The sequence below is a fragment of the Lactuca serriola genome, chromosome 6 (genome assembly GCF_051521515.1).
Source record: "Lactuca serriola cultivar US96UC23 chromosome 6, Lser_US96UC23_V15, whole genome shotgun sequence".
NCBI lineage: Eukaryota > Viridiplantae > Streptophyta > Magnoliopsida > Asterales > Asteraceae > Lactuca > Lactuca serriola.
In genome coordinates, this window is record NC_136413.1 from 150,828,158 (window position 1) to 150,842,717 (window position 14,560).

The window sequence follows — 14,560 nt, forward strand, 5'->3', positions numbered from 1 at the left end:
TAGTTCACTATAAACAGAGCTCTGATACCAATCTGTCACACCCCTGAACCAGACGGCGGAAACGTCCGAGGGCTCTTGTGACTTAAATTGAATACCATCACAATGAATATACATGAATCATAACATCATTCATCACCATGCATTGAAATAATACAACTGATATTGTTTACATCCAGTACATTGTTTTAGACATTACAATTTCATAACATAAACTGTTCGATAGATAATCTAAGCAAAACACTATGACATAACTTGGTACTTATTCTTCGGCTTACTTGTTACCTGAGAATACAAGTTATTTTGAAAAACGTCAACGTATGAAATGTTGGTGAGTTCATAAGTAATGTTGTAGTAAAATGATTTGGTGTAGTTTGTAAAACCCATAAAATCTGATATTTTCTGAAAAGATCATTGTTTATAAAAAGTGTGAAGATCCGTGAATATATGCTTGTTGATTGTTAAAACATGTATCATTGTTGAACTTTTGTATAAATCACGCAAGTGAAATTGTTGAACTTCCCGGGAAAACCCGACGTTTTCCCAACACATAAAATACGGTGACTTGTCTATTGTTATACCAATACGTCGAATGATTTTGATTACCCGGTGGCATTGGATTAATTAGGGTTGTGAGTTGTTATAATCACGCATTAGAGAAAATGACTAGTTTATAACTACAGTTTACGAACGATCCTTAAAGGCGTCGGCCGTTACTACTCACTTAATCCACCCACCATGATTACTCTTGTTTATCGTCCTGAATCTGTTAACTTTGATTTCTCATAAGCCCAACAACCGAGGAGATAGGAGAGTACAAAGTCCCTTTATTTCCATGAGTTATTCAAGGCTACCGGGAATGCGAAAGACACTTGGCCCCACTCGCATTTGACTTCTCGACCTCGCTGGCAGTAATAATCGGCCATTAGGGCCCAATATCACATTAGAGCTATTGAAAGTTCTTTTACGTGGAACTGGGTCATAGAAGGCCCAATATCACGTAAGCATATTCCCTTTGGGCCCAAAGATCATGTTGATGGGCTAGCAAGGCCCAACAAGCATGATTTGAAACTTTTAAGACCAAAGTTTGTAAGTTAGTACATCATAATTATCGCGTGTTCATCGAAATGCATGGGTTTATCGATTTTGTTTTGTTATTGATTCGAGACCGAATCAATTTGTTTTATAACGATATTTGTTGTTGAAAGTGTAATTGTTTTCCGTTTCGTTGATAGTCGTGGATCTTGTATTTTGTATTATTGACTTAATTTGTTTGAAGATGGAGCTTGGTCCTTTTCATTTCCTTCCTTTTATAAAAATAACACTTTTGGTCCTTTTATATAAAAGAATTTCATTTTTAGTCCTTAAAACACTTTTCTTGACACTTTTGTATAATTTATTTGATGAAAACATGATTTTAACCCTAAGTTTATTTAGTTGATAACTTCAGCCCTTCTAGAATAGTGATTCTCGGTTAAGGACCCATTTTTCACAACTTTTACAGTTTTGGCACAAAATCTAAAAAGTTTGCATTTTTAGTCCTTTTTGATAATGAAAAGCATTTTTGAACCTTATAAACATTTTGTTATGCTAATTACCCCCTGTTTTTACAGAAAATTGCATTTCCATCCCCTCAAACTTATAAATTTCGCATTTTGAGGCTTATTGGGCCGAGAAGCCCATAATTAGCCCATTAGGTTAAAAATTTACATTTTAAGTCCCTAGAAATTTCTAATATTCAGAAAAATACTTATAGAAACTTTTTTGAATCTTTTTAACCTTCAACAAACCATGACTTGTTGATTTTTACCCCAAGTTTGTATTTTTGACATTTTAAGCCCAAAAATGGGTTTTATGTTATAGTATGTTGTTCATCACAACCTTATCAACTTATTTTTTTTTTTGACTTGTTTAGTGTAAAATAGCTTAAGTTATGTTTATTTCCTTTCTCATGTCTTAGATCTCGGGTTTACACCCTTTTTGGTAACATATTCATCACAATACACAAGAAATCACACACATACATGCATCAAATCACACATAGCATACATATACACATAGATCTACACATTTTCTTGTATTCTCCCCCATAAAACTCATAAAAACCGAAAAGAAAGGGGTATGAAGCTCACTTGAGTGTTGTTTCGGTTTTTTTTAAGAAGATTTAGAGAAGTTCGGTGCTATTTTCAGCCCTAGCAAGTTCCTTGGATGGATCTCGAACTTAGTGTGCTCTAAGATGCAAGATCGTGAGTTTGAATGGATTAAGAGATGATTTTTGATGAAAAGAAGTGAGTTAGATTATAGATTTGTCATCAACTTACCTTAGATGATGAATTACTTGGTGAAAGCCTCTTGAAACACAAGACATTTCGAGATTTTTAGATGAAGGAGAGTGGATGATTCTTGAGTGGTTTAGAGAGAAATTTAGTTGTGAAGTGTGTGTGTTTGTTTTGCTCATTTCTGAAGAAAAGAGAGAGAGGAAGAAGAGAGAGTGTGATGAGATGGTGCATAGAGATTTGGGTCAATTGCATGGATAACCTCCATGTAAAAATGAGGTGGCAAGCATAAGTCAACTCTTCTTCATGGATTGGGCTTGGGCCAAGAATGGAGAGGGAAGAAAGAGTATTTGGGCCTTAAATGCTTAAGCCCAAATTTTATGGTTATGTTGAGTGATTTTTGGCCCAAATAATTATAAATATGATTTTAATGACCTATTAGGGCTAAATTAGGTTAGTTATGGCCCAATAAGGTCCATTTAAATATTTTGTTTCATTCTAGGCCCAATATGGCCCAAAACATTAATGTAAATGAAAGTGGGTCCAAATTAGAGCCCATTCAAAAATTTTAAGCCCAAGATAGTCCAATTGGAAGCTTATTGGTCCATTGGGCCCAATAAGGAAATCCTAGTCCAAAATGGACTCAAACAAGGATTTCTAGGGTTTCCAATTATTTGTTGGCTATTTGCAGTGCATGTATGAAGTGTTTGATTGAAATTTTGTTGTTATTGAATAAGCACCTTACATGCTTTCACATTGTTGGTTCACATTTGTTATCATTGTTCAATGTTTACAAGGCTTCAAATTCCTAGTTGTGACAAATCTTGTGTCAAATTTCATATCAAAATATCAGAGTACCTGAAACCAAAACTGGAAACTGTAAGCATGAAGCTTAGTGAACTCCCCTAAACTACCACATACCATATAATAACACATACTGGGCCTTGCCCCCTATATCGGGCCCGACCCGGCATCGGACCAAAGTCTGGCATAAATTGGGCCTCGCCCGACATCGGACCGAAGTCCGGAATAACTTGGGCCCCGCATACTGCATCGGGCCCCACCCGGCATCGAACCGAAGTCCGGAATAACTTGGGCCCCGCATACTGCATCGGGCCCCACCCGGCATCGAATCGAAGTCCGGAATAAACTGAACATAACATAAGCATGAACATATAACATAATAACATATACTGCATCGGGCTTGCCCGGCATCGGACCGGAATCCGGAACATATACACATATCATAAACATACATGAATCACGAAGACATCAAGCATACATAACTACTTCTCGGGACCACCCTGGCATCAGATCGAAGTCCGGAACTACAATCATCTAAACGAGTCGGAATTGTGGCCATAGACTCGTTCCTACTAGAAGGAAACTCACATCGTATGACTGACTGCTGAAAAACTGGGTAAGGGATCCCTATCTGCTGCTCCAGCGACTCTCCGACTATAAATCCCATAACAACACTTAATCAAAAACTGATAATCCTTCTTAGGGTAAAATGACCACTTTACCCCTGGTCAAAGTCAACGTCCTGACCAAAGTCAACCTTCTGGGTTGACTTACTCGCCGAGTCATCCTATTGACTCGTCGAGTTCTAGAACTCAGAAACCTTAAGATTCGCGACTCGACTCGCCGAGTCTCCATGTTGATCGACATCGCGACTAGATGAACTGACCCGTCGAGTCGTCCTCGGACTCGCCGAGTCCTAGCGTAATCAGAAAAGGGACTTCTCGACTCTAACTCGTCGAGTCCCTTCGTACACTCGTCGAGTTCTTCAACTTTCGTGTCCAAGTCCTGTTCCACCCACTGAGTCACCACCTCCACTCACTGGTCCTACTACAAATCAGAAAAAGGAGTTAGGGTTCACGACCCGACTCGCCGAATCCTCCTTGTGACATATCCATTCATTCGATTCTAATCCATTTCAATGTTTCTAACTCATAGATCTGGACTCCTTAGACTAGCATTACATGTAAAGTTGCTAACTTTACGTCCATGCATGATGCTATGAAGCTAAAACACTTATTCCAAGCCAAAAATGAAGGTCTATAACATGTCATGGAGTCATGGTTGAATAAAGGTGACAACTTTGGGATTCTAAAGCTCAGAAATGTCAAGATCTGAAGTCCTTTCCTCCTCCAAGGTTCAAATCTCGGAATGACCTTGGAAAGGACCCAAAAAGTACAAATATCAAGTCTATAAGGAGATCTAAATAGGTAGAAGCCAAGGTATTATCTGTGACAACCCGAAATTTCCATTCTGTACAAACAATATCACTTCAATAGAAGTTATAACAGTCATAGTCAATTTTCAGACTTTTCGTATAAGTTGGAGTAATCCAGGGTTTACACTTCAGTAAATATCAGGAGAGTGGATGCACTATGGTTTTGTGCAACACTGTTATTCCAACACTCTGTTATAATAGAAATCATTTCAGGAATAAAAATATTTTATGTCCAAAATATCTCAGGACTATAAATAGATTTCTGAACCAAATTCATTCATTATTCACATTTCCAACTAGAGAAAAGCCATTTTCTCTCTCACAGATCTTCGGGTTTTCATCCCAAATCGTGAGTACACTTCTCTAGTTGTTTTATAATGCTTATTATATGCTTAATAACATAGATTACATGTCAAATACGTGAGATCTGGGAGTTTACCGCCCAAGAACGTTCTTGGGGAGTAAACTCCAAAATGAAGCTTAAAGGCTATCTAGTCCCATTTCCTTGTTAAGTAACTAGCTAAGGATAATATGTATGTACATTTGAGACTAGAAAACAATCAAAAACACCTAGCTTAGGGTGTTCACGGCCCAAGAACTTCTTGGACCGTGAACTCCAAATTCAAGGGCCAAAATGTGCCCTAATCACTCCTAAGGCTTTATACATTAATACCCATTTACTCCTAGCTAATTTGTGGACTTAGAAACATCAAAAGCACCCCTCAAAGTGAGTTTACGGCCAAGGAATACTCATAGGCCGTAAACTCCAAACAAGGGCACCAAAGTGTGCCTAGGGTCCTCTTTAGCCTTAAACAAATGCCTAGAAATTATCCTACTTGTGCTTGGGGCTTGAAAGAATAAAATACCCATCCCATGAGAGTTTACAGCCATAAACTCTAAGGGAATTGGCCTTGAGGCCGTAAACTCCTTAAGGGAGTGTTTCTATGCCCTAAACTACCCAAAGGATTAAACCACCAAGTAAGAGTTATTCTAGAAATCAATTAGCACTTCAAAAACACCATGTACCACCAAGTTAAGAGTTCACGGCCGTAAACTCAAGGTTTTACGACCGTAAACTCCTTGTGTGGGGTTTATTGAGGAGTAAACACTTATACAAGGCCCTTTGGTACATTAACCCCTTTAGCCTTGTGCCACAACAACTTAGATGCAACCATTAGGACCTATAACACTTATACAAAGTGTTTACATGTTCCTGAGTGTCCCAACTAAATTTCATTAGTTATTATTTGGCTAATTAGTTATATATATGCTCATTATATGATAACTAGGCTCGTGCGTGTGAACAAGTCTCCGTTTGCCACCTAGCACGGTATCCGACACTTCAATCCAATCCACTCACCACAAGTGAGTTCATACCCCTTTAATTAACCTTTGAAATACTTTTAAATGTTTTAAATACTTTATGGGGGGATACAAGTTAAATACTATTAGTTATTACATCAATCACATGTGATTAATAACTAGAAAACCAATGATTTTATTACTGTTCAAACTGTTTTACTTCAAACTGTTTTACAAACTCTTTTACATATCAAATACTTTTATTTAAACTTTGTTATACTTCTTATAAATTGCATGCCCATATATGTATAGATATATAAGCAATGTTTAAAGGGCTTAGGAAGGCCATCCACCCTATTTCCTTTTTGCGCTTGAGATGTGGTCTGGTGGGATTTCGGGTAGCCCTCCGAAGGTCATTTCAATATTAATTATATATCAAATGTACATATATAGACATAAAAGTACTCCTTTATTTATGCGTATCAGTACATCATTAGTAAGTTACCATCGGGGTAACACAGGATCATACTACTATAATTTCTAGATCAATAAGTCAGTTCATTCATGAGTCAATACTTATTATTACAAGTACAAATACAACTATACTAGAAAGAGAACATATACAACTATACTAGAAAGAGAACATATACAACTATACTAGAGAGAGAACATATACAACTATACTAGACAGAGAACATATACAACTATACTAGAGGAAGAACATATACAACTATACTAGAACAGTTCATTACATTACATATACAAGAATACGTTCATTATTGTGATATGAATCGGAGCATGACTTAAATGCCATGGCCCGAGTTGTAACCAGAGTCTCTTGAAGGGAGAGCGTGAGTTTGCGTATAGATCTATACTGGATTGACTATCCTACACCTTGCTGCTAGCTACAGCCGGACCTGCAGGTCTGCGGGTGCCAAACGTCATTCCGTTATTACGACCATTCGTATGTCGTTGTTACCAGTCGATAGTATGGTGCAATTAGTCACATGATACCTTAATATAAATCCGGTTTAAGGAAATTAGTACAGCAGTAGTTCCTATAATACAACACTACAGTACTACAATAATTTACCCATTACATATATTTAGTGATTATTTCACTTAAACATTTATGTACAAAACTATATTTTGTTAAATGATAGTTACACTTGGGAAATTACACACTTTTACAACAAACGAGCATACAAAACAGTTAAGCCTTGGTAGAAGGCTACTTTAATAGAAAATATAGGTTTTTCTAAGAGATTCAAACTTTTACAAACACTTACAAACATTTACATACATTTTACAAACTTACACTTGAGACATGTTCAAACGTTTTGATAACAAACACCGACACTAAAATACTTATGAACTCACCAGCTTAATGCTGATAAACTCTTTCAAAATAACTTGTATTCTCAGGTCATCAGTAGACAGGTACCAAGGCCAGCTTTTGAGAAGATGGAGTGCATCCAAGACTCATCTTATTATTTTGATTTACATTATATTTTTGGTGTCTATAACTGTACTAAACACGCTTGTATTAAAATTATATATTTAATGCAATGGATGATGTTGTTTGCTTGTTTACTTTTACTGTGTTGTGATACTCTACATGACGTCCTCCGCCCCAAAACGTTTCCGCCGTTCTTGGTTTTGGGGTGTGACATTATCTTTATACCTTTAACAAGTCTGAGATGACCCAAGAGCTCTAGATCTTCTGCCCTCCTTTGTTGAACTCACTCTTTGCCTTCCTTTTCCTAGCTTCAACCACACAAAAGTAAGGAAAAATGGCTTAAGAATGCACAAGATTGATTAAGGTTTTGAGAGTAGGCTGTGAAGGTGATGGGGGTTGGGGTGAAGACCCATAATGTTTCTTAAATAGGATGCAAACCCTAAGGATTAGGTTTCCTCCTGATGGACCTACTCGCCGAGTCCAATCCGGACTCGTCGAGTAGTCCACTTAAACCCCGCGATTAAACTGGCATCTACTCGACGATTTAGGGCTACCAACTCATCGAGTAGCTCTTATAAAATGAATATTTAATGAACTAAATACGCACCGGGAACGGGGCGTTACAGATTTCCTAAAACTTAAATGGTGAGGATAATTAAGAAAACATTTACATGTTTAGTCCTTGTGGTTTGAAAAAATAGTCCACCTAGTCATTTTGCTTTATTGTGTCTGATTTTAGACGTTATTCAATCCCACATGCCCTTTACTGGAGGTTATATTCATCTTTTCACTATGCCCCCATCATTTGATCATATTTATGAACGGTTATCATCCTTGTGTATTCATAACTTGTACCCCAAAAAACTCATTAGCTTCTTTAACGATATCATCACAAAGCGGAAAGGTCATAAGAGAATGATTAATCAGTAAACAAGTTTAACGAAGTGTGATTTCAAAAATGGTGTTGACATTGTGGTCAGTTCGTCTAAGGCATGTGAAGGAAGCCGTGAGGAAGGTATTATGTCCATTGTCTGGAAAACATTAAACTTCTAACAATTTTACATGCCATTATGCTTTCTAACCAAAATCCTTTCTTATTTGTTTTTTCATGGGTAGACCAAATTACTTTACACTGGAAAGTTCTATCATATAATTATGTAGGGTTGTTTTCAAAGTACAAAGGACATAGTTATGTGGGTGTAAGAGTTTATTATATAGACTATATGGGCATAAATGTTTTCTCAATCCATGAACTTTATGCAACGTTAATAGTATATTCAACCAAGATGTGGTAAAGTTAGGGAAATATGTGAGAGATCACAAAGAAATTAATGTCTATAATGCGCATGGCCAAATACAGAGTCTACACTTATTTGATGTCCCCATCATCTAGAGTTGTAATAGATGAGATAGAAAATGGTATTTCCCATAAATCAAACATGACTAAAATTAAAAGAAAAGGTGGCGCCTTGTATAGCAGAAAATTAAACTTGGATGTGCTATTCAACATTATAACTACTCAAAGTACATTGTCTCTTTTAGGCAATCCCAAGTCATACAAGCCATTCCAACTCAAAAATATGATTGTGGTGAGCAAACACCATTGGCCTATCAAATAAAAAGTTATAAACAACAGTTTAGTGAATATGTTTGTTACTTTGGGTAAAATTGAAATTAAGTTATCAATGCCTGTAAATTATTTATGTTTAAAGAGGTTAAGCTGCAAACATGTTGTGTCCGTTTGATTTAACTAAACAAGTGAGTATTTAAAATAATTATAGATCCGCATATTAATTACAATGTTTATATATTAAATATAATTTGGACAACTTTTCGACTCTTTTTTTGATTTAATTATGGTCTTTAATTTTTCTCTATGAACTGAATATTCTGTCTTCACACACAATGTCTTTTTATAAATAAAAATAAATGGAAGCAAATGCAAATTGTTATCGAATGCGATTAATATTATTTAAAACTAAAAGGTGGGTGAACACGTAATGACATAAAATAGTAGTTGGTTGTGATGATATTATGATAATGACAAAGATAATAATGACTGACTAACAATAAAATAAATAAATAAAACGAGGTACGTACAAATTCAAATATATACGAATTTATAATTAATTTGTACCAAAAAAATATCTTGAAGATAATCAAAAGTAAAAGTCGTCCAACTTCTCTTACCAAACAAGTTGTACATTTATTTTATTAACAATAATTCTTCTAAAATGGAAAATTATCCTTTTTGAATATATAAGATTAAACCTGTTTTACTTTCAACAACTAAATTGAAATTGAAATTGACATTTGACACGTACAATATAATCTCTAAATTCTTGTAACCCACCCTCCATCAAAATTACATATTTTCACTTTTGCAAGTGAAAATTTCTCAATGTCTAAATAGATGTAGCAAAAAAAAAATGTACCAAAAAAAAAAAAAAAAAAAAAAAACCCTCCCCAACTTACAACACATCCCTTAAAACTACTAAAAATAAAACAAAGATTTCCCACCTATGTAAAAAATCTAACACAAATTACAAATCAAAAGATTAAAATAATTTACCACCCACCCACCCCCCCTCCCAAAAAAAGAAAAAGAAAAAAACAAAGATCAACAACTCCCTCTTTTCTTAAAAGACCAATTACACCCCCCAAGTTTTAATAATGCAAAATTTAGGATTTATATGTTTGGTTTGGTTTGGTTTTAGAGGTATTTTCCTGATGATTTCCAAATTCGGCCTTCGAGAGAAATGACCATGACTGTTACATCATCATGGTACTTCCTCCTGTCACCTTGTGGGATGTCCAACAGTTCATGCAAATCCATCCCTATACACAAATTTATTATTTATAAAAATCAAAAAGAAAAAAAAAAAGTATGTTGGTGGAGAAGTGGGGGATTACCGGCTTTGTTGGCGGCGCGTAGAAGAAGCTCCTCTATGAGGTGTTGGGCGGGGTCACCATCTGGAAACTTGTGGATGAAATTGTGGACATGAGAAACGACTTCTTGGTTGCTAAAATATTGATACAATCCATCTGATGAAAGAACCACAAATTGGTCTCTTTGACACAGTTGATGGTGTCTTACAGAAGGCACGCAAGATATGTACGGTGCGTTTCCGATATAATCGTTGCGAAACATCTCCAATAACGAGTCGTTCCATTTCGCCTGAAACACACATGGTTAAAGGGTAAAATCGTCATTTATTTACCACTCGTTCAGACAGTTTTCATTTATTAAGATGGAAAAGGCTAGAATCAGTCATTAACACACACTCATTCATTCAAACACTTCCTTAATTAAACATTTAAATGGGAAGGCTAAAATCGTCATTTACACTCATTCGGACACTTCCTTAATTAAGATGGGAAGGGTAAAATCGTCATTCGACAGTCCATTAACGACGGAAGGGTTGACTCGTCATTTACACTAATTCGGACAGTTCATTAAATATGAGAAGCGTAAAATCATCGGACAATTCATGAAGACAGAAGGGTAAAATCGTCATTTGCACTCGTTCAGACATTTCATTAAGACAGAAGGGTAAATTCATCATTTACACTCCTCAAGACACTTCATTAAGATGGAAGGGTAAACTGGTCATTTACACTCTGTTCAGACACATTGGAAGGGCGGAATCGTCATTCAGACAACTCATTAAGACGGAAGGGTAAAATCGCCATTTAGACAGTCCATTAAAGATGGAAGGGTAAGATCGTCATTTACACCCATTCAGACAGTGCATTAAGATGAAAAGGTAAAATCATCATTTACGCTCGTTCAGACAGTTCATGAACATGGAGGGGTAAAATCGTCATTTACTCTCATTCAGATAGTTCATTGGTCCAATAAAGAAACAGTCTTTATTCATACCCCTCTTACTCCAGACAGACATCAAAGACGAAAAAAAAAAAAAAAAGAATCATTGTTTCTTTTTGATTCAATGCAGAAAGAACGACTTAATAGAATAAGTAAGTTAAAGTCCTTAATTTTTTACAAATTTGCCCTGAATTATTATTATTATTTTTTTTTTCAATTCATTTCCTCAAGTGGGTCACCATTTTCTTGAATATTTTTCAAACAAAAGAAAGAATGAAGCAACAAACCTTTTTAAGGGATCCAGCCCCAAAAGCACGAGTTACTTTAAGACGACCTTTCACTCTATCATTCACAATACAATTACTGTCATCCGGATGCTCATTCTTGATTCTAGTAACTTCCTGCAATAGCAACAACATTTCTGCGATAATTTAAAACATCTTTAATAAATTTATATATCATATTCGACTTAAGAAAATCTTAAAACCATATCCAAAAATCTAAAAACATTTAATAAAACAGGATCTTACTCTAAACTTTATAATGGGATGAAAAAATTATTTGGACATGTGTCATGGATTAAATGCAGGAAGAAAGTTTGAAGTGATTATGTAAGTTGAAATGTGGTTCAAATTTAAGGAAACAAACGACATGACATCAATAAAGAGTTAAAGAAAGAGAAAGCAAAGACAAGGACTAAAGTTAACTTGTTGGCTCATACCTTATCTAATCATGTGATACCAAATTCACTAACTAATGGACTCCAATCTTGTCCAAACCAAAAAGTCTAACCAAAAATATTTTAAGTCAATGAGGATAAAGTCATAAAAATTTGAGATACGATTAGTATCCAATGCTCATGATAGTGACATTAGACATGATAGAAAAGAAAGAACCTTAAACATAATCCGCAATTAAGATTCCTTACGATATGGATAAATCAGAAATGATGTTCAAAGTATTTTAGAAAATGATAGCACACAAGGAAAATATAAATGAGGCCAAATTTGTATAAAGGTACCACTTAAACGAGTCATGTCCCCATTAAGTCAAAATATATTCAGTAAAAGCACATGGGTAGGAAGGTAGCACAAAGATACAAGATAGTCTACTTTAAAATGATTCAAAAACCTCAAATCATTGAATTAACAAATAAAGGATTAAATTTCCAGTATTTCAGTAGTCTCTATCGTAATCCACAATCAAGAAGATATATCATGTTTAAATTATAATTAGAGAAGAAACAAGATCTCTTAAAGACATCAAAACGGTTGAATTTTAAGATCAAGAACTTAGAAACTTACTTCTTCGATGCTTGTGCTATGATCGGTAGAAAGTTGCAAAGCTGTCAACCTCGAATCTTCAATAGGAACTTCTATGGATTCCTTAACTACATTATCCTCTGTGTGAGATGAACCAACTTCTTCAATTTCATCATGTTGTGCAACAATGGCACGACTATCTCCTAAATTCATTACATACACATCTTCATCTCTCATCAACACAGCCAATAAGCAGGAACCCATAAGAGCAAGCTCGGGATATTGATCCATGACCTTATCAGTCATATCCAGATATGCAAGCTCTGTTACTTCCAAAGCTCTTGACATTGCTTTCAAGACTAACTCATGGTCTACTGGACCAGATTTCTTCTTCCTACCACTTTTAATAACATTACATGTCTCCTCTGTTCTGTTTTCCACTTCTTTTTGCTCTTTGGCATCCAACCCGAATTTCCAAGCAAATAATTTACTGCCTTCCTTATGTTTACCAAACCCGTTTCTCCATCTGGACAACAATAAAGACCTGCGACCAACTGTGGAGCTGGTTTTGCTTATACTGAGTGCATCATCGACTGAAAATGCAAACCGTTCAGAACCAGAAAGATCGAGTCCATCTTCAGGTTCTTCTTCCGCAAGGTATTCCCATAATCTTCTCCTTCTGGTTGCTAGTTCTTCTCCAGGTTGAAATGAAACCTTCTTTACAGGAATTGAATTTATATCTGTTGATTCTACTTGTTGTAGTTGTGGTGGAGAAGATTGATCTTGAGCGGGAGGTTCATCTTCTAAATCCCAAAACAAACCTTCGAGCTCTTTATACATGGCTTTATATAAATTTCCCATCAGGAATTCCGGAGCATCAGGACCGTTGAATCCGTCATAAATGCCAACAAATAGCCACCCGTGTTCTTCTGATACGACGACGTGCACCCGATCCTCCCCCGCTTTCATCAAAGCCCACTGAACGTCGTTCTCGTTCTTCCTCTCCGATTCTTCTCCTCCCCCACCACCTGCCGGAGCTTCCTTCCGGCCTCCGACGAAGCTCCGTACGGGAACTACCCAAGGCCGAGGGAAGTTCCGATTGAACGCCTTCCGGATCCCAGGAATGGATTTCCTTCTCTTCTTTTTGACGTACATGCCACCATTGAGCGGCGCGGAGAACGGGATACCATTGTTAGAATCCGAGCCGAGGTTTGAATCTAACGGACCGGATAGAGCCCCGCGCTCGATCGGACCAGACATGAAGAATGCTCTCTCCATTTGACCGGACGCCGCCCTCGCAGAGTCTCCTCGTGGCAGAGGTTGCAACGGAAGCGCACTAAACGAAGACGTACTTTCAAATCCATTGACTATACTAGACTTGACCCCGCCACCAACAGAATCAGTGGCATCATCGTAAATATTCTCTAACTGAAGGACAGTCCGGGGAGTGGAGGTATTCGCACTTACCGAGGCACCTGAAATCGCTTTGAAACCAGTCTCCGACACGCCGTACGGTTGCCGCGACCTCGTCGAGGAAGATTCGTGCGACGGAGAGAATCGCAGAGATTGCGAAGGAGAAACAAAATGATCGGAGTGAGAAGGAGAGAGGAACCGAGCTGATGAACGAACATAACAAAAGGAGTGACCTAGGGTTTCGTCTAAAGGGTCGGTAGCCGTGAAAATCAGCTCCGGTGATTCAGTCCGCCGTTTCTCTGCCGGATTGAAGCAGGGGAGGAGCTGCGAGAATCCTCCTCCCATCACATTTGATTCAAACCACTGTCACTTTTTTCCAACAAATTTTGCATACACACAGTGGTGTGTGTGAATCAAGGAATTTTAGAGAGAGAAAGATTGGCTTTAGAGAGAGAAAGTGAGTTGATGATTTAAAAATTGGAGAGAGAAAGAAGACTTTGCTTTAAATAGGAAGAAAACTGTCGTGGGAGAAAGCGAGTTTTATTCATTAAAAATCCATAATAATTTCAAGAGTAAATTACATATTTCGTCCATGAGGTAGGGCCAACTTCACACCTTTAGTCCAAGTATTGAAAAAGTAACACCGGTGGTCCCTTTAATTTACTTTTTGTTTCAAATTCATCCCTCCCCCTGACATATGTTTGATTCTCCCGTTAGACCACCTCCATGTTCCCTTCACATGAGGGTAATTTTGTCATTTCCCATTAGACACCCTTACATCAG

At 36.8% G+C, this 14,560-nt stretch overlaps 1 protein-coding gene across 2 annotated transcripts; it reads right to left on the reverse strand.

Annotated features, from left to right (window-relative positions):
- Nucleotides 1-9,497: 9,497 nt before the first annotated feature.
- Nucleotides 9,498-14,261, reverse strand: LOC145057091 (protein phosphatase 2C 29-like). Of its 2 annotated transcripts, XM_079004858.1 has the most exons (4): nt 12,407-14,258; nt 11,390-11,503; nt 10,187-10,451; nt 9,498-10,111 (listed from the first exon to the last, which is right to left on the reverse strand). In XM_079004858.1, exons 1-4 carry the CDS (start codon nt 14,120-14,122, stop codon nt 9,987-9,989), a joined length of 2,220 nt encoding a protein of 739 aa, XP_078860984.1. In that variant the 5' UTR covers nt 14,123-14,258; the 3' UTR covers nt 9,498-9,986. The 2 variants fall into 2 exon arrangements, 1 of the variants encoding a protein (XP_078860984.1); XR_013685966.1 differs by lacking the exon at nt 9,498-10,111 and having other exon boundaries at nt 10,314-10,451; nt 11,390-11,523; nt 12,407-14,261.
- Between the last annotated feature and the right edge of the window lie 299 nt (nt 14,262-14,560).

What these genes read in the sequence shown, in the direction of transcription:
- LOC145057091 (XM_079004858.1), bottom strand. Translation starts at nt 14,122, where the DNA reads ATGGGAGGAGGATTCTCGCAGCTCCTCCCCTGCTTCAATCCGGCAGAG. An exon ending in ATAGCACAAGCATCGAAGAA is followed by an intron (nt 11,504 to 12,406) that starts GTAAGTTTCTAA and finishes TTGCTATTGCAG; the next exon opens with GAAGTTACTAGAATCAAGAA. An exon ending in GGGCTGGATCCCTTAAAAAG is followed by an intron (nt 10,452 to 11,389) that starts GTTTGTTGCTTC and finishes TGTGTGTTTCAG; the next exon opens with GCGAAATGGAACGACTCGTT.